The 21,800-nt window shown below is 45.9% G+C and overlaps 2 protein-coding genes and 1 long non-coding RNA gene across 5 annotated transcripts in view; 2 read left to right on the plus strand and 1 right to left on the minus strand.

The window, feature by feature from the left end:
- On the minus strand, positions 1-2,941 carry PIGC (phosphatidylinositol glycan anchor biosynthesis class C). Of its 3 annotated transcripts, none has more exons than XM_006737541.3 (2): positions 2,785-2,941; positions 1-1,388 (listed from the first exon to the last, which is right to left on the minus strand). In XM_006737541.3, exon 2 carries the CDS (start codon positions 1,178-1,180, stop codon positions 287-289), a length of 894 nt encoding a protein of 297 aa, XP_006737604.1. In that variant the 5' UTR covers positions 1,181-1,388; positions 2,785-2,941; the 3' UTR covers positions 1-286. The 3 variants fall into 3 exon arrangements, with proteins under 3 accessions (XP_006737604.1, XP_030888509.1, XP_081680741.1); XM_031032649.2 differs by having other exon boundaries at positions 2,714-2,865; XM_081824615.1 differs by having other exon boundaries at positions 2,718-2,824.
- C6H1orf105 (chromosome 6 C1orf105 homolog) overlaps positions 2,734-21,800 on the plus strand; it is a 25,435-nt gene continuing 6,368 nt past the window's right edge. The window contains exons 1-6 of the mRNA XM_081823186.1: positions 2,734-2,764; positions 3,344-3,399; positions 3,857-3,942; positions 7,151-7,241; positions 14,153-14,227; positions 20,549-20,616. Of these exons, the coding sequence (XP_081679312.1) occupies positions 2,734-2,764; positions 3,344-3,399; positions 3,857-3,942; positions 7,151-7,241; positions 14,153-14,227; positions 20,549-20,616 (407 nt within the window). The remainder of the gene's footprint in view (positions 2,765-3,343; positions 3,400-3,856; positions 3,943-7,150; positions 7,242-14,152; positions 14,228-20,548; positions 20,617-21,800) is intronic.
- Positions 8,058-14,131, plus strand: LOC145722283 (uncharacterized). The gene is made up of 3 exons (XR_014146427.1): positions 8,058-8,150; positions 11,389-11,480; positions 12,356-14,131. It is a non-coding gene; the product is annotated as an uncharacterized LOC145722283 (long non-coding RNA).

The raw sequence follows: 21,800 nt of genomic DNA on the forward strand, positions 1-21,800 counted from the left end.
TGGATGTGTTATTTTTTTTAATAAACAGAAACCACATCACTTTGTTACAGTGGATGACAGGCAAGAATTCAAGAGGGCCCCAGGAAGCTTTTTCATCCACAAAGTAACAGAAAGGGCAAGCACCTTCACCACCCACGCCTTTGGTTAGTTTTTTCTTTTGATCTCTGTTACCCGACCCACATTGGTACGTTGCTTCCAGAATGGGATTCTTGTAAGATTCAAATCTTATACTAGTTAGGAGTATAGTCTATCAGCTTGCCTTAATAACAGAATGGAAGTCTCTAACTTAGCTGAGAAACCTGGACAAGTCTTCTTTGATTTCGGCCTCATCCCAAGGCCCATGAATGTTTTCTTTAAAAAGCTGCAGGCGAATGAGGTAGAAAGGGCAGAGACAAGAGATGGAAACCAGCAGAAGGGCAAAAAGAACGGCTCCCACGGCACTGATGGACAGCAGGCCTCCCAAGGCTGAAAATGCAAAAAGCAGTGTGACTCCCACGTAGCTGCGGGGAGTACACGCCTTCAGTTTCTTCTGTAACATAGGCCACAGGGCAAACATCTGGATGGCAAACGTCACCATGATGAAGGCATGCAGGGACCGGGGCAGGCGTGACGCGAGGCAGACAGAAGCAAAGATGGCCATGTTCAAGGACAGCGTGCTGGATACAATGGCAGCATTGGCGCCATAGTCAAAGAAAATGAGGTGGCCTAAGAGCATAAAGACCGACATGGCATAGATGGTATCGGTGCTGACAGACTCCGTCAGGGTCTTCAGCACTGGCGAAAAACCGTATGTAAAAGTAATGAAAACGAGGGCGCTCTTCAGGTCAGCCCACCGGGTCCTCCCACTCTTCTTCCGTCCTTCACCTCCGTCAATGAGATCGAACAAAACATAACCAATCAGTGAAGAAGCCAGGCCAGTCCCAAAAAGCCATTGGGGGGCCAGAAGACCCTCGTCCATATACCACCAGATAACGACAAAAACACAGACACTGCACAGCTGCTGTACCACCACGCTGGACTCAAATACCACAGCCCAGTACTGGTATTTCCGGGCATAGATGTTTTTCCGGAGCTCTTCCAGGAAACGCCGGTCCACATAGTTATCAGGAAAGGGCTGTCGTTCATACAAGACCTTCTGCCACTTGGCCTCCTTCGTGTCAGTTCCAGGTTGGGCACACATGATCCTCTCCCTCAAATGCAGGCCGGTTCAACTTCCCTTGCACAAGTCCATGTGGTTCTCATTCTTTATAAAGTTTTGAAATAAGATCTCTCTAGAAATTCCGTGCTGTGTTGTGGTTGGTATTGTTCCGAGTTTCAAAGGCAGCAACCCAGGCCAGGCCTGCAGTAGATGAGTTTGCTCTCTGAGGCAGGACAATACAGCCAAGTTCCTAGAAAAAGAGAGACTATGAACATATGAAAGCTGTGAAAGGTCAACGGAAGGACCGAGTTAAAATCAAACCAACTCAGTTTATTAAAAGTTGGAGCAAAAGGCGCCTGGGTGGCTCAATCGTTAAGCATCTGCCTTCAGCTCAGGTCATGATCCCGGGGTCCCGGGATCGAGCACCACATCGGGCTCCCTGCTCAGTGGGAAGCCTGCTTCTCCCTGTCCTGCTCCCCCTGCTTGTGTTCCCCCTCTCTCTCGCTGTGTCTCTCTCCGTCAAATAAATAAATAAAATCTTTAAAAAAAAAAAAGTTGGAGCAAAATATATGTGGTGGCCATTTTATAATTAGGAACATTAACATTTCATTTCAGACTTTAAGTTATAATCCCACGGATAATAAAAGACATCTGTTAGCTATTACTGAGTACCTACTACGTGCTGAGTGCACAGTTTCTTTCATTTAATCTCCACCTTTCAAGTTAACATTAGCTCCACTTTAATTAGTAAAAAAACAAAAACAAAAACAAAAAAACCTGAGATTCAAATTGCTTAGGTAACTTTAGCCCAAATTAACAGCGGTAAACAATGGCGCCAAATTCAAACCAAAGCCTGACCCCAAAGCCTGGGCCTCACATCATGTCTACCTCTAAACCAGTTAACTCAGGGGTTCACATATCCCTGAGGTCTGTGGATGGGCTTCAGAGCATCCAAAAACCCTCCCTGTCACTGTATCCTTGTAGCTGCAATTAGTGCAAATTTCTAGGGATAGCATCCAGAGCCTTTATTTATTGAGATCTCAAAGGCATCTATTATTTTAAAAAAAGGTACCAGTCTAAAGACCACAGTAAACTGTACAATACAAAAAGGTATGAGCTCTACGGTTTACTCGGCCAAAACCAAGGACTCAGAAAAACTCAAGATTCTTAATCCGTTAACTGAGCTTAACATCATTTAAAGGGTTATCATTCTACTTCTACATGGGAAACTCTCACGAGCTTTTCTCCTTTTTCACAATGAAAACTTAAAGAGTCAAAAATACCGGGGTCATCCAGCAAGACTGCGAAGAAAATTCTTACTGCCCGACCTTATTTCTTCCATGGAGACCACGATAGCTTTTGCTGGACAAGCGAGACCCTCTGGGAGACCCCTCACTGCAGCAGGGACCCCAACCCAGGGAGCTCCCGGCCGCCGCCCGGGCTGGAGGGTCCGCGGAGCCGAAGAGCGCAACGCCGCTCCGTGGGGTCCGGCAGGTGTCCCCGGGGGCGCCCTACTCACCCTCCCGGGCCTCCCCCGCCCGCCGCCGCCCCTCACCGCCCCTCACCGCCCCTCACCAGCCTTGGGCCTGCGGGAGATGGCCGAGAAGAAAGAGGCCCGGAAACACCGTCTCCCGCTCGGAACCCACCTGCCCGCAGTTCCTTAGGCTGCGCAGCTGGGGGAGAGCGGTCGCCCGCCTCCTTCCCCATCCGGGGCGCCGGGGTCGCGGCGGCGGCCGAGCACTTCCGGGTCCGCCCCCTTCTCCGCGTCAGGAGCGCCCTTCCCCCGCCGGCGGGACTGCGAGGTCGCTGCTGCCCCCTCCCGGCGGCTCGGAGGCCCTCGCGGCTCCTCTAGGGAGGGCGCAGGCTCAGAGCCTAGGAAAAAGCAAATGCCCGACAGAAAGACGGGATTTGGCATCCGAACGCCAGGGATAGAGGCTGGGCTGTTAAAGAGAGATTATAAAGCCTACTTTATTGAGCTTCTGTTATTAAGTCGGGCGCTCAACTGGGGACTTCCCCTGCATCCGTGAGTTCACTGGACACCAATTCAGGGAGTACCTGCAAATACTGTTTTAGGGGCTCCTGGTACCATAGTGACTGGAACAGACAAAAATCCCTGCTCTCCTGGAGCCTTCTGTCTTGTACATTGACCTGTAAAATGATGATATCTTCATAGAGGACAGAACTGAAGCTCAGAGAGGTTGTGAGTCATCCAAAGCCACCAGCTGGAAAGTGGATCAACGGAGATAAACATCCAGTTGTCTGTAGGTTCAAAGTGTGGTTCTTTCCTCTTTGCTGCCTAGAAGGAATTGGGGTGGAGGGCCCTATGACCGAAAACAGACTGAGACCGAATAGGAGGTTGCTAATATTCAGCTGACTTCATAGATGCATAAACAGATGGAAGTAATAAAGAAGCAAAGGGATAGATACAGTAGAACGCAAGATACAGTGGGCACAAAAGTCAGAAAACCTGAATCAACTTATTGCTGTGTGACTTGGCAAATCACAATGTCTGAGCTTCGATTTCTTCATCTGTTAAGTGGAGAGAACTCTATTTGCTCTTGGGTACTTTACGGGGGACTCAAAGGCTCAAATCATAAAAATGTTTTGTAAAGTGCTGGCTTTTATATAGCTGCCATTAGCTTACTTTGGTCATTGTTTTGATGGCAGTTCTCAAATGCAATAAATTCTGCAAAATGATCTCTTTCCATTTTTCTCCAGGTTTCTGTTCCAACATTTGGCAAGATTCCTTGGCTTAGTGAGGCCAGCCTCATAAACAAGCCATTAGTGCTCAGCATCCCCAAAAGGTAACAGCTCAGCCACTGAGGGCAAAGGTTGCAAGAAAGACATCACAGAAGATGATTTCTGGGGGCAATTATCAGGGGCAAATCTGGTCAGTTGAGAAACCCAAGATGAGTGTTCAAAAACCAGAAATGGCTCGGGTTTCTCAGACAAAAGTGGGCACTGAGTATAGGCTTGGCAGGGGGATGAGATCTCAATTAACCTCCCTCTCTACAATCACCACTCAACAAAACAAAAGAATTTTGTCCCTGGATGCTGCCTATCCAATTTGAAACTTACTAATTTTAACCATCAAAAGTCTAGAACCATAAATTCCTGTCTTTAGAGAGTAGTGACTGCCCATATGTCCCTTTGAGACAATCTCCTCCAATCTCACCAGTCCCGCTACTTCCAGACAAACTGCTATGGAACATGATTCTGTGTTTCAAAACTGGAGGTGTTTGTGTGTTAGTAGCATTTTAGTGCTGACACTCGAAATAACTGGGCTTCCTCATTCCTCCTCTACTTTTGGTCCCCGGCTGTGGTGATATAGCCTGCTTTGGGGAGGGGAAATGGAAAGAAGGGGGAATGTGAGGTAATGTGGGGGCAAATGGGAGAAATCAGAGGGGGAATAGGGAGACACATACCCTCCTGCCCATAGATAAGTGAGTGTCCGTGAGGGACGCTCTCCCCAGGTCCCCTCTCCAGTAACATAGATGTTTGCTTTATCAGCTGCTCCTTTTAAAAGCCACATTCTCCGTAAACAGCTAGACAGATTTGTATATTTTCAGAGCACCTGTGAAGTGCTTGTTGCTCGTTTCTGCTATTTTTACTTAACTTTGTATCTAAACTCTAGCTCACGGTCTAGCTAATGTGAAATGGTTAGTGTTTGACGTCTAAGTAGAGTAACAGCTCGCTATCCCATCTTAGCCCTGTTCCCATTAGACCTGCCCCTGCAGCCGAGAGTAAAGCGTCACTGGGCATGGTGCTCTTGTTCCCTGACTGTACAGTTTTGGGGTCGGGGGTAGGGAGGGGGAACAGGACGGGGGCTTGAAGAAGGCAGACCTAGAATACAACTGGGCAGCCCCAGAACACAGCCAGGTCCTGGAGTATCAGAAAGGACAGACTATTGACAGTCAGAAGGGAAGGGGTAGTTTTCCCTCTCGCCAGCTAACCTTGAGCTAGTCGTAAGGAGAAATTACCTCAGTGGTCAGTGGAGCTCTACTCATTTCTAAACAGAGTATCTGGGCAGCAATCTCAACCGTTGTGAAGAGAAACCGCACTTCTCTACCTCAAAAGACACTGGACACGCACCAAGGTGGTGCCTGGAGCTTGCAGGGAGACAACATAGGAATGCAAAGTCTTTTGAAAGGATGGTTTCTTTAAGTATCGACAATTCTTAATGACTAGAAACTCTTCATCTGGCTTAAACCCTGGGTTCCAAGCTCTTTGTTTTGGCAAAACCTTTTTCTCAAACCTCAGTAAGAAAGTTATAAATGTGCTTTAAGTATTACCTGGTTTTGGACAAGTAGTTCTAACACAGAACAGTCTAAAAAACAAAAAGAAACATTTAGTGAAATGTACTCAGAGCACCCCCAACTACAAGCCCCTGTACAAATGTACAGGGCTAGATGAGCGGGGCCCACCTCTGAACACTGGGGCCTCCACAGACCTCCTTCCTTCAAAGAAGACTGCCCTGCTACATGGAAGACACACTCATCATCAGTCTTAAAAGCCCGCAGGTCACACTGAGGCCCTGTTTGAGATTATTGAGTGCTGAAGCAGCTTGAGAGTGGCCTCTGGTCTCCTAGGTCAGCATTTGGGTGTCAAGTCCAAGGCAGGCTGTTCACAAATCAAAGATAAAGGCAGTGAAGGGGCTGGGTCAGACCCACTGACCCTGTTCCACCAGGGCCCAAGGAAATGGTGAGGAGAAATGAAACTGTAAATGCCTCAGGAATACCAAACTCCTTTCACATGCCTGAGTTATAAATGAACAATGAACAATGAAATCTTTCCTCATTAGAGAGGAGAGGTGTTCCTGGCATGCCAAGTTTCCATTTCTGGAATGCCGGGGGCATGCAGAGTGTTGCACACACAAGCAGTTCATGATGACCAGGCCCCCTGAATGCCTTGGCCCCTTATATTGTAATAAAATGAACCACAACAGCTGTGAGGCAGGTCACACCCTGTGAGGAGAACTGATATTGTCCTGACTAGAAAGAAAGAATGTTCCAGAGTGGTTGGAGGAAGAATATGTTCCATGGGAAGAAATGAGTGGATTCAGTGTCCAAGGACACAGACTCCCAAGAAAGCAGACCAGGCATGAAAAAAACCTGCACTTATTAAATATGAATAACTTCTACACAGGTCTTTTCAAGGAGATCTGGTTGCATTTCACCCATTACACATTTATGAACAACTTTTTTCCTGCCTTAATTTGTACAGTGTCTCCCAACAATTCACAACTGGCATTGGTTAGTTCAAAACAAAAGGACAGAGAAGCCAGAATCACTTAAGAGGGCAAAGCCATCCTTTGGAAGCTGCCAAATGGTCTGTGCCCTTCAGGACTGGGGTGGGAAACAACTCTTCGGAGTGTCCCCTGGTTATCTCTCTTGGAAAGGAAAAAATTTTTCTCTGCCCTTCAGGTTTCTTCTGGCTGGTCTAAGAAACAAATTGACATGAGACACATTACTAAGAGAAAATCAAATTTAATTTTGTACATACAAGAACCCACATGAGATTCCAAAGACAGTCATGCCAAATGTCACATCTATGTCATCCTGAACTAAGTAAGGAGAAGGGGGCAGGGGTTGGCGACTTCAAAGGGAAGGAAAACAATTCACAGGAAGAATGGAAAGAGTTAATATTTGGTAAACAAATGTTTGCTGGGCCATCCAGAAACAATGGGACACAGAGATGAATTTCAACAGACTTTGCGGAAGTTCCTCCCAATCTACCTTACCTAGTTGATATTGTATTACATATAATCTATGGGATAGCTCTCCTACTGGAGCAGGTCCTCTATCTAAATTCTTTTAGGCAGTTAAGGGGAAGGTCAAAGTTTCTTCCTGAGTCTTTTGGGCCATGGTTGTTTTCAGCTCAAAATAATCTGCAGGCCAGAGTGGTACATCTTGGGCCTGTTCATTTTGACCCCTACATCTCTGAAACAACCAAGGGCTTGGCTCTTCAAACCAGAGACTGTGGTTCTAACTTGCTTTGCTTTGATTACTTCAGATATCCTCATGCCTCTGCCACTTTTCTGATTTCATCCAAGAAGGATAGGAATTTGCCTATTTTGTTTCAAGTTCCAGATGTCTTATCTAAGGTACACAATTTTATTTTTTAATTGAAAAGAAACCCATAGTGGTCCCAGGATGACACTGAATGTAAATGTAACGGTGTTTCCTATCTCTTAGCAGAGCTGTGGGCCTGGAACATCATCATTGTTCCATAGATAGTTGTTGAATGAAAAGAATGAGCATCGCAGGCTCACCCAAGCTCACGTGCACTAGCACTAAGAATAAAGGTTACAATCATCAAAAAGTGAAAACAAACAAACACAGTCCTCTTGAGAAACAGGCCCTGAGGCCTTCAGGGACAGCTGTTCAGCCTGTGTCCTGAGCCAGTCCTAGCTTCTGGAGCCTCTGACCCTGTCCCATCACCAACCCTGGATCCCTTATGTCTCCCACGTACAAGATCCTACACCTGTGGAATTTCCTATTGTCCTCCTATCCCCTCCACCTCCCAGAAATCCACCGTGACTGGTTCCTGGGTGACTCTCCTTACACCGCAGCGCCCAGAGGGTTCCCGATCTTAGAGGTGCCGGGGAAGTCAGCAGTGCGGGAGACAGAGGGAGGGAACTCCCGGGCGGACGTGCAGTTCCTTAACTGAGAAGTACACAGGGCGGCTGCTGGTGGGCCTGGGCGGCGTTCCTAAACACTGTCACAGCGCCGCGCTCCCCGCTCGTGGGGACGCCCCATTGTGGGGACAGCTCCGCTTTGCGAGACACCAGGGGGCCGGCCGTCGTGACAGGAGGTAGACTCCTGCTTAGGGAGGCCTTCCGTGGTTTAGCGTCGATAGGGAGAGGGGCGAGTCCGACGCACCTCCACGAACAGGTGCGCGGACCGCACAGCTGCACAGCGGTCAGGCGAGGCGGTGGGCGGGACAGGAGGGATGAGCAGGGAGCACCAGGGAACCGGTCCAGAGGAAGCGGCTCCCGCATGTGATCTGGAAGGTATTTCCACAGCGGAGGGAAGCAGCAGGGGAGCAAAGACGCGGAGCCTGAGCGTGCAGGAGGGCTTGAAAACAAGGAATCAGGCCGCAGCTGCGGGCTGACGGGGAACGGGACCGCGCGGGTGGGTGGGCCTAGCCCGAGCGCAGAGGGCCCCGGGGGCCGGGAGCAGCGGGGAGAGATGTTCCAGGTTTTCAGCGCAGGACAGTTAGGGGCAGGGCTGTGCTTGAGTCACGGCACTAATCCCCCAACCCCCGGGACAGGCTTGTAGGTGCGAGTGCCCCCGTAACGTGCACCGAGGGGGCTGAGCCCGGACAGGATCCGCCGGGCAATTGCTGCAGAACCAGCTGGAAGCCTTCCGGTCACTGTCTCTTTGAGCTTCCGATTTAGACAGGCTCTCCCATGCCACCGAGCACCTCCTCATCCCAGGTGAGCTCTGAGTCTCAGTGCATCGTGCCTTCCGAGGCATTAAGACTCTAGGCCCCAGACCCGCTGGGCAGGAGGCGGCGGGAGAAGAAAGCATTTATTTAATAACGGCCAGGGCGAGTTCGAGAGGCCCATCTTCCGCAGGGCTTAGAGTTTCATGGCTGCAATACTCTGGGTGACCATTAGAGAGCAGCCAAGAGCAAGAGCTTCCCGGGGCTTGGCCGGTAGGCAGAGCCAAGGAGGCCAGTCTCTGGGCAGGCCCAGGAATCCGCCCATCGTTACTCCTGCAAGGGAAGGAGAGCTCCGGGACCTCGCCCTCACCCTCAGCGCGCTGGGGCCTGATCCTCCACCTCTCTCTCCCCCTCTCTGCGCCTGTGTGTGAAAAACAGTTGCCCCTGCAGATAGGAAAGGCAAGCAGGTGAAGAGAAGGCAAGAGTTTACCTTTGCCATCTTAGGGTGTTTGGCCGCACCAGAGAATTAATTGATGTAAGACAGATTAACGGCAGAAAAGCATACACGTGTATTTAATGTAAGTTTTACGTGACACAGGAGCCCTCAAAAGGAAATGAAGACCCAGAGAAGTGGCAAGACCTGAATGTTTTTTATGCTAGGCTGAACAAAGAGAGGCAATGGTGGGAAAGTCCCTAAAATAGACGGAGTGGCTAAAGGAAGAGAAACATTATTTTAACAAGGTCTGGGTGTGCAGATTTGCACAGAGTTGGCTGTGACCACGAAGGCCTGCTCATGGACCCGGTGAGGTAAACACGGACTCAGCAGGCACCTGCTCCTTTCTGGAAAGAAACTGTGCTGTATCTGGTGGGAGTGGAGTGCACTGTGGACACCCTATCTCTTCCTTTATCCTCTAAATCAGGGACCCGCCAAAAGGCTGCCTCTGAGCACAGGTGCGAAGGTCCCGCCACCTGGCTCCCTTGCCCTTCCCAGTCACAGGTCAGAGGGCAGGACTTTGAGCACTCACATTCCAAGTGGCCTTCCTGCCCTGCCCAGGCGCCGTCCTGTGGTAGAGGCAGGTGTCTGGGTGTCTGCAGCACTGTTCACCCATGGACAGAGAGACAGAAAGGAAACTGAGGCTCGGAGACTGAAAGACGGGGCGAGGAAGACAAACAGCCACAAAGGCAGAAGCTGAGAGAGACACAGAGAGGTAGGTGGGGGCACAGAATACAAAAAAAAAGGAAACAAGAGGAAAGGCAGAGCTGACAAAGAGGAAAAATAGAAAATGAACACAAAGAAATGGAGCCTCGACACTGCGCTGTTTAGACATCTGCCCTGCGGAGCGGCTCCTTCGTCAGGAAGGACGTTCACCGGCCAGTGACAGGCATGGACTCCTCCAGATGTCGCGAAACAGCCCCGGGCACTACCAGGTGGCACAAGGGAGGCCCCGCGGTGACAGGCTCGCAGCTCCCCAGCAAGGCGGCGCCGACGGGGGCCACGTGGGGCCTGCAGTTGGAGACGCTGGGACCCCTTGGCCTACTTGCCGGGTTGGGTGTCGCTGAGCAAGAGCTACTCAGGAACTAATGGAGTCAAAAACGCTGCCGCATTCCCTCGGCTCCTGCCCGCACCGCTTCTCTCCTCTCTTTGATCTGGGTTTGTTGTTCCAGTCTCAGGAGTCAGAGTCTGGAGGAGAGCAGGACTTACCTCGCTCTCAGCGGACCTGTGACAAAGAGCTTTGCCTAAAGACGCTGCAGGGGCCCAGACATGGCTGGGAAAAAGCACAGGAGGGCAACCCCCCATTGTCTCACCACCAAGAGCTTGTTTCCTTATTTCTCTCTCACTGGCTCTGCTTTTGACAGCCCATGACCACCACAGAAACTACCCTGCCTACTCCCCAGTCCTTTTCCTCTATCTATTGACTAGACCCATGTAACTGCAGATACGATTTTAAAAGGGAGGTAATAATGACCACCACTGATCTGACGGTAATAAAACCCAAGTTTAATAAGTCTGGACAGTAAATGCATGGCTGTTGATAACACTTTGTGCAGGTTTGAAATGTTTCTGAGTCAACCATATGAGTATTTAAAAAAAAAAAAACTATATTCAGCTTTATTCTTTAATGGAGATGGCTGGTATTTTCAGATCGCAGGAAGATGTGTAATTTTCAGAGGGTTCTTTTTTGGAATATTGAAAATAGCTCTCTGATCACCACTTTTTTTTCTAAGGGATATAGGAATCATTATGCCCTCATATGGATCCTAAGAATCCACTTTCTCCCTGAGGAAAGGTAATCTTCTTTTGACCCTTTATCCAAGGAAGTTTCTGGCTCACTGAAACGAAATGTATGTTTGGACAAATCTCTTAACCCTTCTGGGTCACAATTTGTTGTGTTCACTGAAAGGATTGAACTAGAGGTGACCCACGAGGTGTCTCTCACTGAAGGCAGGAGTGGAAAGGAGGAAAGGAACAGAGGTGTCAAAGGGCAGGGAGGATGGAGGCAAATTTGTCAGTGCTCCTCAGCATGCTCATGAGGGCTATTTTTAAAATCACCATCTGGTGCTTTTACATTTTCAGTTTTTGTTATGTGGAGAGGTATATGTGTGTGTGTGTGTGTGAGACAGAGAGAGAGGTGAAGAGAGGGAGAAGGAGAGAAACATGTTTCTCTGTTTCTTTATCAAAGATTCAAGAAGGCCAAGGACTTGGGCCATGAGCCAGACCTTACGAACCTCAGCAGGTATTAACCTCAAGTATTAAGACGTCTCCCATCGTGACATGTGAAGAGCAGACTGGCTTCTGGCCCAGCTGAATTGTGCGTCGTACCTTGGCCGGCCTACAAAAGGTTGCTCTCACTTTCTCGTCACAGCTGCCATCTGCCATCCTGGGGACAGCTGCTTGGAAAATGAGAACCCCCCTACCATGTCAGCGTTGCTTTTCTTGGTGGCTCTGACTCTGCAAGTGATACCACCAGGGGCCTGTGCTCTGAAGCCCCAGCCAGTTCACTTGCCATCCCTGCTACTGCTGCTGAGCCGGCCTTGGGGAAACCAAGAGTGAGCAGCAAGTGCTGCAGGAGGGGAAGACCTTTGGTTCCAGGGCTGGGAAAGAAAGCAAGGCAGTGGGTGGGGGGACGCGGGGGAAGCGGAGGTCTACAGAACATGGAATCCCAAATTGTTTGCTTTGATTTCCTTGTACACACATAAGTATATGTTACGTGTGATAGTTTAAAATGCTTACAACGGGGGCAGCTGGGTGGCTCAGTCGGTTAAGTGTCTGCCTTCGGCTCAGGTCATGATCCCGGGGTCCTAGGATTGAGCTGCACGTCGGGCTCCTTGGTCAGTGGGGAGTCTGCTTCTCCCTCTCCCTCTGCCCCTCCCCCTCAGCTCGAATGCCTACTGTGTGCTAGAGTCTTGATGGGCTCTAGGGATGCAAAGATGTTTGAGATGTGTTTTTGCTTTTCAAGAACTCCCAGCCTGGTGGAGGAAATAAACACATTTAAAAAAGAAAGAAAGAGAGGAAGGGAGGGAGGGAGGGAGGAAGGAAGGAAGGAAGAAAGAGAAAGAAAGAAAGAAAAGAAAGAAAGAAAGAAAAGAAAGAAAGAAAGAAAATGAAGAAGAAAGAAAGAAGAAAGAATAACAGGACAAAATACAACAAAACGCTATGCCAAGTCTGTGATGGAATCAGAATGGCAAGCACCCAAATCAGGTTCGGGGTGTGCAAAATGATAAGAGGGCCAGGAAAAAGACTTTCTGAGAAAGTAATAGCAAAGTTATGTCTTAACAGATGAGGAGTTAACAGAGTTGGCCAGGACGATATATAAAACATTTTGTCTTCAGGTCCCACAGGATGGCAGTCGTCATGGTTATGCAACTTGGGAGTCACATCTGCAGCCATCATTAACCTGGCAAGATCTGCATGCACCCTAAAGGCCTCGCAGATATGTCTGTTGCTTGATTTGCAATGAACTCTTATTCTTATGTAGAAACCAGAAATCTGGAAAAGGAGAAGGAATCCACTACAGGAAAAATAAGAATCTGCTGGTAACTCCACCAAAACCAAATCTGCCCAAAGATCCTCCCACTGCCACCTCCACCTGTCTATGCCTTCTGCATCCTTTCAGACTCAGTGTAAATGCCACTTCTCGAAGCTTCTCCTAATCCTGCAATGGGACGTAGTCTCTCTTTTCTGGAGGCCCAGAAATATCGGTGCTGCTTCTGTGATATCTAGTGCATCCAGCCTTGGATGACAGTTTCAGAGATCTATCTTAGTCTCAGAACTCACAGAGGTGAGGGATGGGAGGAGGAGCCAAACCCCAGGAGATACCACCCCCAGGAGATCAGAGAAGATCTGGCAGAAGGTAGAATCTTCCAAAGGCCCAGCAGTCTCTGCCTCTCTGACCTCTCTGCCCACTCCCCACACCAGGCAGCTAACCTCGGTTACCTGATGCCAATGCGCTAGGTCATTCTTCCGCGGTGCCACAGTGTTTCCCAGGGGTTGGAATGTCCTCACCCCACCAACACCTACCCAAGCATTGCCGGCTCCAGTAGCCCTTCTCAGACCCTTCCGTCTATGCCCCACCCCCCCACCCCCCCACCCCAGGTGAGCTCTTTGGCTTTTTTCCGTTTCACAGTGGCCTCAACATACTTCTGTCATAGTACCTTCCACACCATTGTGCTTCCTTGTACGCAGTCTGCCGGGTGGTGCGCAGCTTGAGGTCAGATCAGGGACCCCAGTATCTAACGAATGGGCAGATGAGTGAATTTGTGTCTTTCCCTGGCCTGCCTTAGGGCCAGAAAATGTCTTATTCATCTCTGTGGCCCCAGCCCAGCACCCCCCACAGGGTGGCCTCACAATAAATGTCCATTGTTGAATGAATGAATCAAGCTGTTCACACTCATGCTTTAACATACCAACCCACAACGTTGTAATACGCAGTTGATTCTCTTTAAATGGCCTATAAAAATGAAATGTATTTTAAATATTTGTCAAAAGAATCCAACTTTGTCTCCAGTTTTCAGTCTTCGTCCCTTCAATAATAGTGCCTCACCCAAACACTCTTATGTCTCTCAGAGGATGAAGCTACTCGCAGACCAGTCCCCTGAAGGTCACCCTGGGAGCACACCCCAGGCCCTCCCCCTGCTGCAGAGACATATTCCTCCTCTCCCGGTTCCCCACCCCTCGCAGGGCAGCAGCAACGGGTCAGGCCACAGGGGTACACACATGTAGTAAGAGGTCAGCAGACCATCGAGTGGCAGGGGCGGGGGGCTTTAACTCATAGTTATTGTCTGTCCCTCCGACCCTCTTCTCCCCTATATTATGCTCTTCCTATGAACATACCTCATGGCTCTGATGTCAGTGTGAGCAAAGAAGGGTAAGTTGCACCTGTATCACTATATTAGACACCGATTAGTCTGTGGATCACCCCCTCCTGCCTAAACTCTTTCTGAACCTCCCACTGGCAGCCACGCCTGGACTCAGCATCCACCTAGGATGGGGCTGAGACCAGAGACTCCCTCTGTTTTATGGAAGGAATAACTGTTACCTCTCTCACTCCTCCAGCCCTGTCCCCTTTCTTTGCTGCCCCGAGTACCCCCACTGTTTCCTCACCTCCCTCTGTTTCTCTCTCCCCTCAGGCCAGGAGGATCCAGAGTAACCCCATGCTCATCAGAAACAAGCAGCTGTGCTCCACATGTCAAGAAATAAAAATGGTAGGTCAGCGGGATGGCAGAGATGAGCATGGGCCTCCCAGGGCACAGCACTACCCCTCCCCCACCAGAGCCCAGTGGAGAGACAACACTTTTTGCAGGGAAGGCTGCAAATAAGGACCTGTTGGCCCTGGGAGCACCATTATCTGACACAATGCAATAAACCCTCTCCATTTTCAAGAAACCAAAAGATGAATTAAGGTAGGTGAGTCAGAGGGGTAGAGATGAGACGAGCCACTTTACTTTGAGATCCTAAAGTAACTACACTGCTGTAGAGGTTCAGGAGGTTGTGGAACTTCTCCCCACCTTAACATTTCCCCAATACAATGCAACACAACGCACACCCATACAACACAACCTGCTTCTACCATTACAGTCATGAAACAAGCAGCTTAATCTTTGGGTATATCAATTCAATCAGCACCTCAGAATAAAAGCTAAGGAGAGATCCTATAGTGCTTTCCAGCCAGTGGGGGGTGTCTGTAACTGGTGGTGCAGAATGGTGGGGGATGAAGGATGACAAGGGGATATGGAGGAAACAAGGACAAAGCTCTGCCATCTGTCAGAATTGCTGCCGAAAGAGGCCTGCGTCTGGAGGAACGCTGTACAGGTCAGCGTTAGGACTTGGGTCAGGTTAAGGATTAGGGTTAGGGTCAGTCAGGCTTGGGTTGAAGTTTAATTTAGTTAAACGGTTAGGTTTAGGGTAGGAGTTGAGTAAGGGTTTTTACAATTCTGATATCCTATGATTCTCCTTTGACTCTGGGCTTATGTGCAATAAGAGGAAGGGCAGGAGTAGAAGAAAATCAGGAGACGTGAGAGAGCCTCTGGTGCGTTAATGGCGAAAGTGCTTTGACTAATAGGATATGAAAGAGACCAGCAGTTTTATGAAATTTTTCTGTGGGATTTGGAAATTTAACTGAAGCTATAGACAAAGATGTATCTGAATGTTACAATCTGTGTTCACATTCTACTTAATTAAGATCACAGCGTTCAATATTAGCATTGACTGGAATCTGGGAAACTGGGATTGGGATTTCTCCTGGTCTTATTCCTGGAATCACTGTATCCACATTTAGAATGCACTGACCCTGGGCCCAAGCTGACTTTTGCCAGATGGCTCACTTGGGACTTCAGCAGCTGCTCTCTTTCTCAAGACCTCTTCTCTGAACTTTGCCCTTGCCCAGGCCTGACTGGAGTAGAACCACACACTGTGGTTTTACCATTCATTGCAGATCCCCAAAAGGAAGACCTCAAACATGAAAGTTAGAACCAGTGCATATGCCTGTAGGAAACTATAAAAAGTTAGAAAATGAGCATGAAATAAATACACTTGCTTCACTATGTGCAACAATGCTTCATATTCCTCCTGGGTTTGGGGTACTGCATTTCTGCTGTAGTCACCGAGACCCCTCATTTCTCAGCAGGGGGCTGAAGGCAGATGCTGGGGAAGATATAAAAAGGCTCCTAGGGGCACCTGGGTGGCTCTGTCGTTAGGAGTCTGCCTTCGGCTCAGGTCATGATCCCAGGGTCCTGGGATCGAGCCCCACATCGGGCTCCCTGCTCAGCGGGAAGCCTGTTTCTCCCTCTGCCACTCCCCCTGCTTGTGTTCCCTCTCTAGCTGTCTCTCTCTCTGTCAAATAAAATAAAATCTCTAAAAAAAAAAAAATAATAAAAAAAAAGGCTCCTAAAATAGAAGGAACTTCCTCAACCCAATAAAGCATATCTATGAAAAACCAACAGCTAACATCATACTCAATGAAGAAAGACTGGATATTTTCCCCTTAGATCAGAAACAAGACCAGGATGTCCAGTCTTGCTGCTTCTGCTTAACATCGTACTATGTGTTTTAGGTGGGGCAGTTAAGACAAGAGAAAGAAATAAAAGGCTACCAGATTGGAAAGGAAGATATAAAGCTGTATTTTCAGATGGCATAATCTTACATCTAGAAAGTCCTAAGGGACCCACAAAACACAATTAAAGCTAATAAATGAGTAGAGCAGAGTTACAGGATACAAGGTCAATATACAAAAATCAATTCTATTTCTATATACCAGCAATAAACAATCCAAAAATGAAATTAAGAAAACAGTTCCATTTGCAATAACATCAAAAAATTAAAAAACTTAGAAATAAATTTAACAAAATAAATGCACAACTTGTATATCAAAAGCTATAAAACATCATGTAAAGAAATTTAAAAAGACCTAAATAAATGCAAAAAAAACATGTTTACGGATTTTAAGATAGCAATACTCCCAAATTGATCTACATGTTCTGTATGATTCCTCTCAAAATCTCATGTGATATTTTTGGAGAAATTGACAAGCAGATCTTAAAATTCATATAGAAATGTAAGAAATGCACTATAGCTAAAACAATCCTGGAAATGAAAACAAAGTTGGAGGACTCACACTTCCTGATTTCAAAACCTACTATAAAGCTACAATAATCAGGACTTTGTGGTACTGACATAAGGATAAAGATACAGATCAGTGGAAAAAAAAATTGAGAGTCCAGAAATAAAACCTTACATCTGTGAACAACTAAAAAAAATTTTTAACAGGAGAAAATCAAATTTAATTACATACTACGGGATCTCCATAAGAATAAGAGGTCCTGAACAGATGATTTTTGACAAAGGTGTCAAGACAATTTCATGAGGAAAAAACAGTCTTTTCAGTAAATGGTACTGAGACAATTGTATATCCATATGCAAAAGAATGAAGTTATGTCCCTCCCTCACGCCATATACAAAAAATAGCTACAAATAGATCAAAGACCTAATTGTGAGAGCTAGAACACAAACACCTAGAGGAAAACATAGGTGTAAATATTCATGACCTTGAATAACATAATGGTTTCTTAGATGTGACACCAAAAGCACAAACAACAACAAAAACTACCTAAATTCACCTTCATCAAAATTAAAAATTTTTTTGCTGCAAAGAACACCATCAAGAACATGAAAAGACAACCCACAGAATGGGAGAAAATGTTTGCAAATCATATATCTGAAAAGGAACTAGAATCCAAAATATATTTTTAAAAAGTTTACAACTCAACAATAAAAACACAGACACATTTCAAAATGGACAAAAAATTTAAATAAACATTTCTCCAAAGAAGATATTCAAATGGCCAATAAACACATGAAAAGATGCTCAACATCATTAACCATTAAGGAAATGAGACTGAAACCATAATGAGACATTATTTGACACCCACTAGAATGCCCATAATAAAAAAGTGGACAATAACAAGTGTTGGCGAGGATATGGAGAAACTGGAATCCCCATCCATTGCTGGTAGGAATGCAAAACAATGCAACTGCTCTAGGAAACAGCAATTGGCAATTCCTCAAAAACTTAAACATAGAGTCACCATATGACCCAGCATTTCCATCCTAGATATATACCCAAGAGAACTGAAAACATATGTCCATACACAAACTTGTACAAGAATGTTCATAGCAACATTAATTCATAATAGCCAAAAACTGAAAATACTTCAAAGGTCCATCAACTGATGAATGCGTAAACAAAATGTGACCCATACAATGGAATATTATTCAGCCATGAAAAGAAGGTACTTATATATGCTACAACCTGGATAAACTTTGAAAACATTTTGTTACGTAAAAGAAACCAGTAAAGGCCACGTGTTATATTGATTTCATTTATATGAAATGTCCAGAATAGGCAAATCTGTAGAAACAGAAAATAGATAGTGGTTGCCAAGGACTTGGGGAACGAATGAATGAAAATGAGTGCTAATGAGGACAGAGCTTCTTTCTTGGCTGTTGAAAATCTTCTGGAAGTAGATAGTGGTGATTGTTGTGCAACTTTGTGATGCTACTAAAAACCACTGAGTTGTACATTGAGATGGTGAATCTTAGGTGTCTGAATTAAAAAAAAAAAAAGATTAGCACTAGAAAAATATTTTTAAAAATAAAAGCATAAGTGGGGTGCTTGGGTGTCTCAGTCAGTTAAGCGTCTGCCTTCAGCTCAGGTCATGATCCCAGGGTCCTGGGTTGGAGCCCCGCATCAGGCTCCCTGCTCTGTGGGGAGCCTGCTTCTCCCTCTCAACCCCCTCCCCCACTCATGCTCTCTCTGGCTATCTCTGTCTCTCAAATAAATAAATAAATAAATCTTAAAAAAATAAAAGCATAAAGTGGATGAGTATCAAAAAAGAAAAATCCTAGTAGGACCTGTTTTGTATGACTACTCATACTCCTGGGTATGAGTACTCTGGGCCAGGAGCTCAATTATTTAGTGTGGAAGAAATTACCTACTGAAAGTTATGGCTGTGAGTCACCAGGGGTAGCCACCTTAGTTTTATGTAAATTGTCTCTTATTACGTGTCTACTCCAAACAGCTCATCTTCCCCTTAAAACATCTATTTTGTAGTCCTTCTGTTATGTGCATTGCTCTCTAATACACACTTTCAAGCCCCTTCAAAGTAGGATGTCAAGCTGGAAATACTGTAGGGAGCCATTCTCTAACATATGTATGTTCATTGGTCTCAAAAGTCTATTTACGTAATTCAGTTCATTTTTTTTTTTTAAAGATTTTATTTATTTATTTGAGAGAGAGAGAACACCTGAGAGGGGATAGGGTCAGAGGACGAAGCAGACTCCCTGCCGAGCAGGAAGCCCGATGCGGGACTCGATCCAGGAACTCCAGGATCATGACCTGAGCCCAAGGCAGTCACTCAACCAACTGAGCCACCCAGGCGCCCTAATTCAGTTCATTTCAATAGGTATTTATTGACTGCCTACCATAGGCCAGGTACTTAGGTAATAGCTCAGCTACAAAGGAAAAAAAAATAAATAAAAGAATAAGACATAAGCCCTACCTTTAAGGAGCCAATGGGTAAACAAATAATGATAATAAAATGATGAATAGAAATAGCAATAGACCTGGTAGATGTGAACAGGCATGGAAAGTAGATATCAGAGAAGTCTTCCCAGAAGAAGACGATGCATAGTTTTCAAGACTGAATAGGAGTTGCCCACAGGACACACTTCTTCTCAGGGACAAAACTGCTATCTTTGGTAGCTTTGTTCTGGGGTAGCCCCCGATAGCCCATTCATGCATACAATAGCATTAGCTGGATTTAGGGGCTTTTGAAAAGGGGCGTATAATCAGGAGAAGGTAGAGAGTTTCCTCCATCTTTCTTTGCAACAGAGCCAATTTCAGAAGAAATTTTAAAAAGGCAGTGTGTCTCCTTCATTCTCATCCCTTTTATGTATCTAGAAGCCTCTTACCAGGTTCTCATCAAAGCCTTTGCTGCCCTCACTACTCCCATATGCTACTGTTATCAGATCATTTCTTTCCTCCTCCTAGATGCTTCCCCTCAGCTAATGAGTTACAACAATCTGATTAAATACCGTTAAGTGATTGGCATTTCTATAGACCTAATGTTCAGATTCTTCTCTCTTTTCAAGCACCTCTGAAGGCCCTTAACACATAGTAATTTGCAGCTTCATTGTGTCATACATTTAAATCACAGGTCACTCAATGAATAGCCCAACTGAACACCTGCACCCACATCTTGTGATTATCTTTTCATTGTCACGGCTATGATATCTTTTGAGAAATGTTGGGGGAAAAAGTGATTCTTAGTGAAAGCCTGAGCTCCTAAAGAAAACCAATATCTAGTGTGAGTAACAAATCTGGAAAAGTTCAAGAAAATATTGTCTTAATCAGGAATAGTATAACTGTGTAATTTATTATAGTCCTCTAGGAAGGGCACACTTAAAACTTTCAAGTGTGCTTCAAAGTGGGTTCATTCATTCACTAATTTGATCAACAAATATTTTTTGAACAGGTACTGTGTTAGAACCTGGAAATACAAAAATAAGGACATGGTCTCTGCCCCCATGAAGCTGAAAGTCTATGAGGGAAACCAGACATCAAGCAAGTAAATACAATAAAAACCTTAGGAGTATGTTGGTAGAGGAAGCCTAGGGAACAGTGAGAACGTAAGGCAGAGGACTACCTAACAGTGGTCCAGAAGTCAGTGGTGTCCGCGAGAGGCTGACAGGTGATCTGAGACCTGAAGAATTTTGGGGGGTGAGCTAAACAAAGAGAATTGGAGGCTTTACCAAACTTTAGGTTTCTAACTTCAAAATCTGATAACCAGGGAAGAACATAGACCCTATGACTTATGGGCAGGTGATCCCCTCTTGTTCATTCATATCACAGAAGAATATATGAATGATTCTAATATTAAATACAACTTGAGTTTGCTAAGGTGGTGCATTATTTATTTAAACTGGAATACAGTTTGGGGCAATGTTCTAAATGAGATTTTCTTTCTCAGGTACAACCAAGAACTATGATAATCCCTCATAATCTGAAACTATCCTTTGAGAATTTTATGAATCATAGGTAAGCCTAAGATTTAAATCAGGACATTATTTTAATTCTGTTTATATCAGTTTGGGGGCACAGAACAGTGGATTAAGAAACATAATAAGTTCAGGGAATGCTTAGAGAATGGGCTTCTTGAGTGGTTTCATTTCCTGGTTAAACGAGAGAGTTAGACAAAAAAAAAGTTGTTTTCACCTTTTTGCTTGAACAGCTATTGAAATTACAGTAGAAAGCATAATCTGCCTTTCCACCTTCCCAAGAACAGTACAAAGAGGAGGATACGAGATTCCTTTGGTAACTCAGGCAGAACCGAGTACGCATTCTCCATGTAGATGACTTATGTAATTCAGAAGGTATGGGACATCACACACAATCTGTTCTCAGCCCAGGACATCCTCTGCTACTTTTCAGTAACCAAAATTCCTGTCATCAGTTTGTTTGGTTGTCGTTTGCAGCTTTCTTATCAAGATCAAGTATATAAAAAAATAAAATCCAGTCAGAATTTTGATTAGTTGGATTTCAGGGATCTCCCCCCACCCCCGTATTTAACTACTATCAGAAAGGGAAAAAGGACTTTAAAGAAGCTTTTACTTCATTAAAAACACTTGAAATACAGACTCACCCTGGCTAAAGCACCAGTGTAGGTAGACTTGCCTTAACCATAGATGGTTGGAATGTAGGCAAACAGTCATGGTCAGATTTGATGTGACTAATCAAAAAAGTTATATGTGATCCAATGGCAATCTTCAACTTTTTTTCCTCATAGAGAAAGCAAAATATTAAAAAACAGATAGGTCTTTTTGTAACCTTATGTTGGACAGCAGTAGATGTTAGGATTCCTTTTATGAAATTTGCTCCAACCTGCAGTGTAGACTCAGATGTATGGAACCCATGTGCTGGGTGGCTGGTCCAGAGAGACAGGGTCAGGGAGGAGTGGGTAGTGTATTTGAGCACAACACGCTCCAGCATTAATAACGTTTACCTGCAACTTTTTCTTTTTTTTTTTTTTTTTTTTTAAAGATTTTATTTATTTATTTGAGACAGAGAGAATGAGAGACAGAGAGCATCAGAGGGAGGAGGGTCAGAGGGAGAAGCAGACTCCCTGCCGAGCAGGGAGCCCGATGCGGGACTCGATCCCGGGACTCCAGGATCATGACCTGAGCCGAAGGCAGTCGCTTAACCAACTGAGCCACCCAGGCGCC

This window comes from Leptonychotes weddellii, chromosome 6, assembly GCF_054177405.1.
Source record: "Leptonychotes weddellii isolate Sample4059 chromosome 6, ASM5417740v2, whole genome shotgun sequence".
Taxonomy (NCBI): Eukaryota; Metazoa; Chordata; class Mammalia; order Carnivora; family Phocidae; genus Leptonychotes; species Leptonychotes weddellii.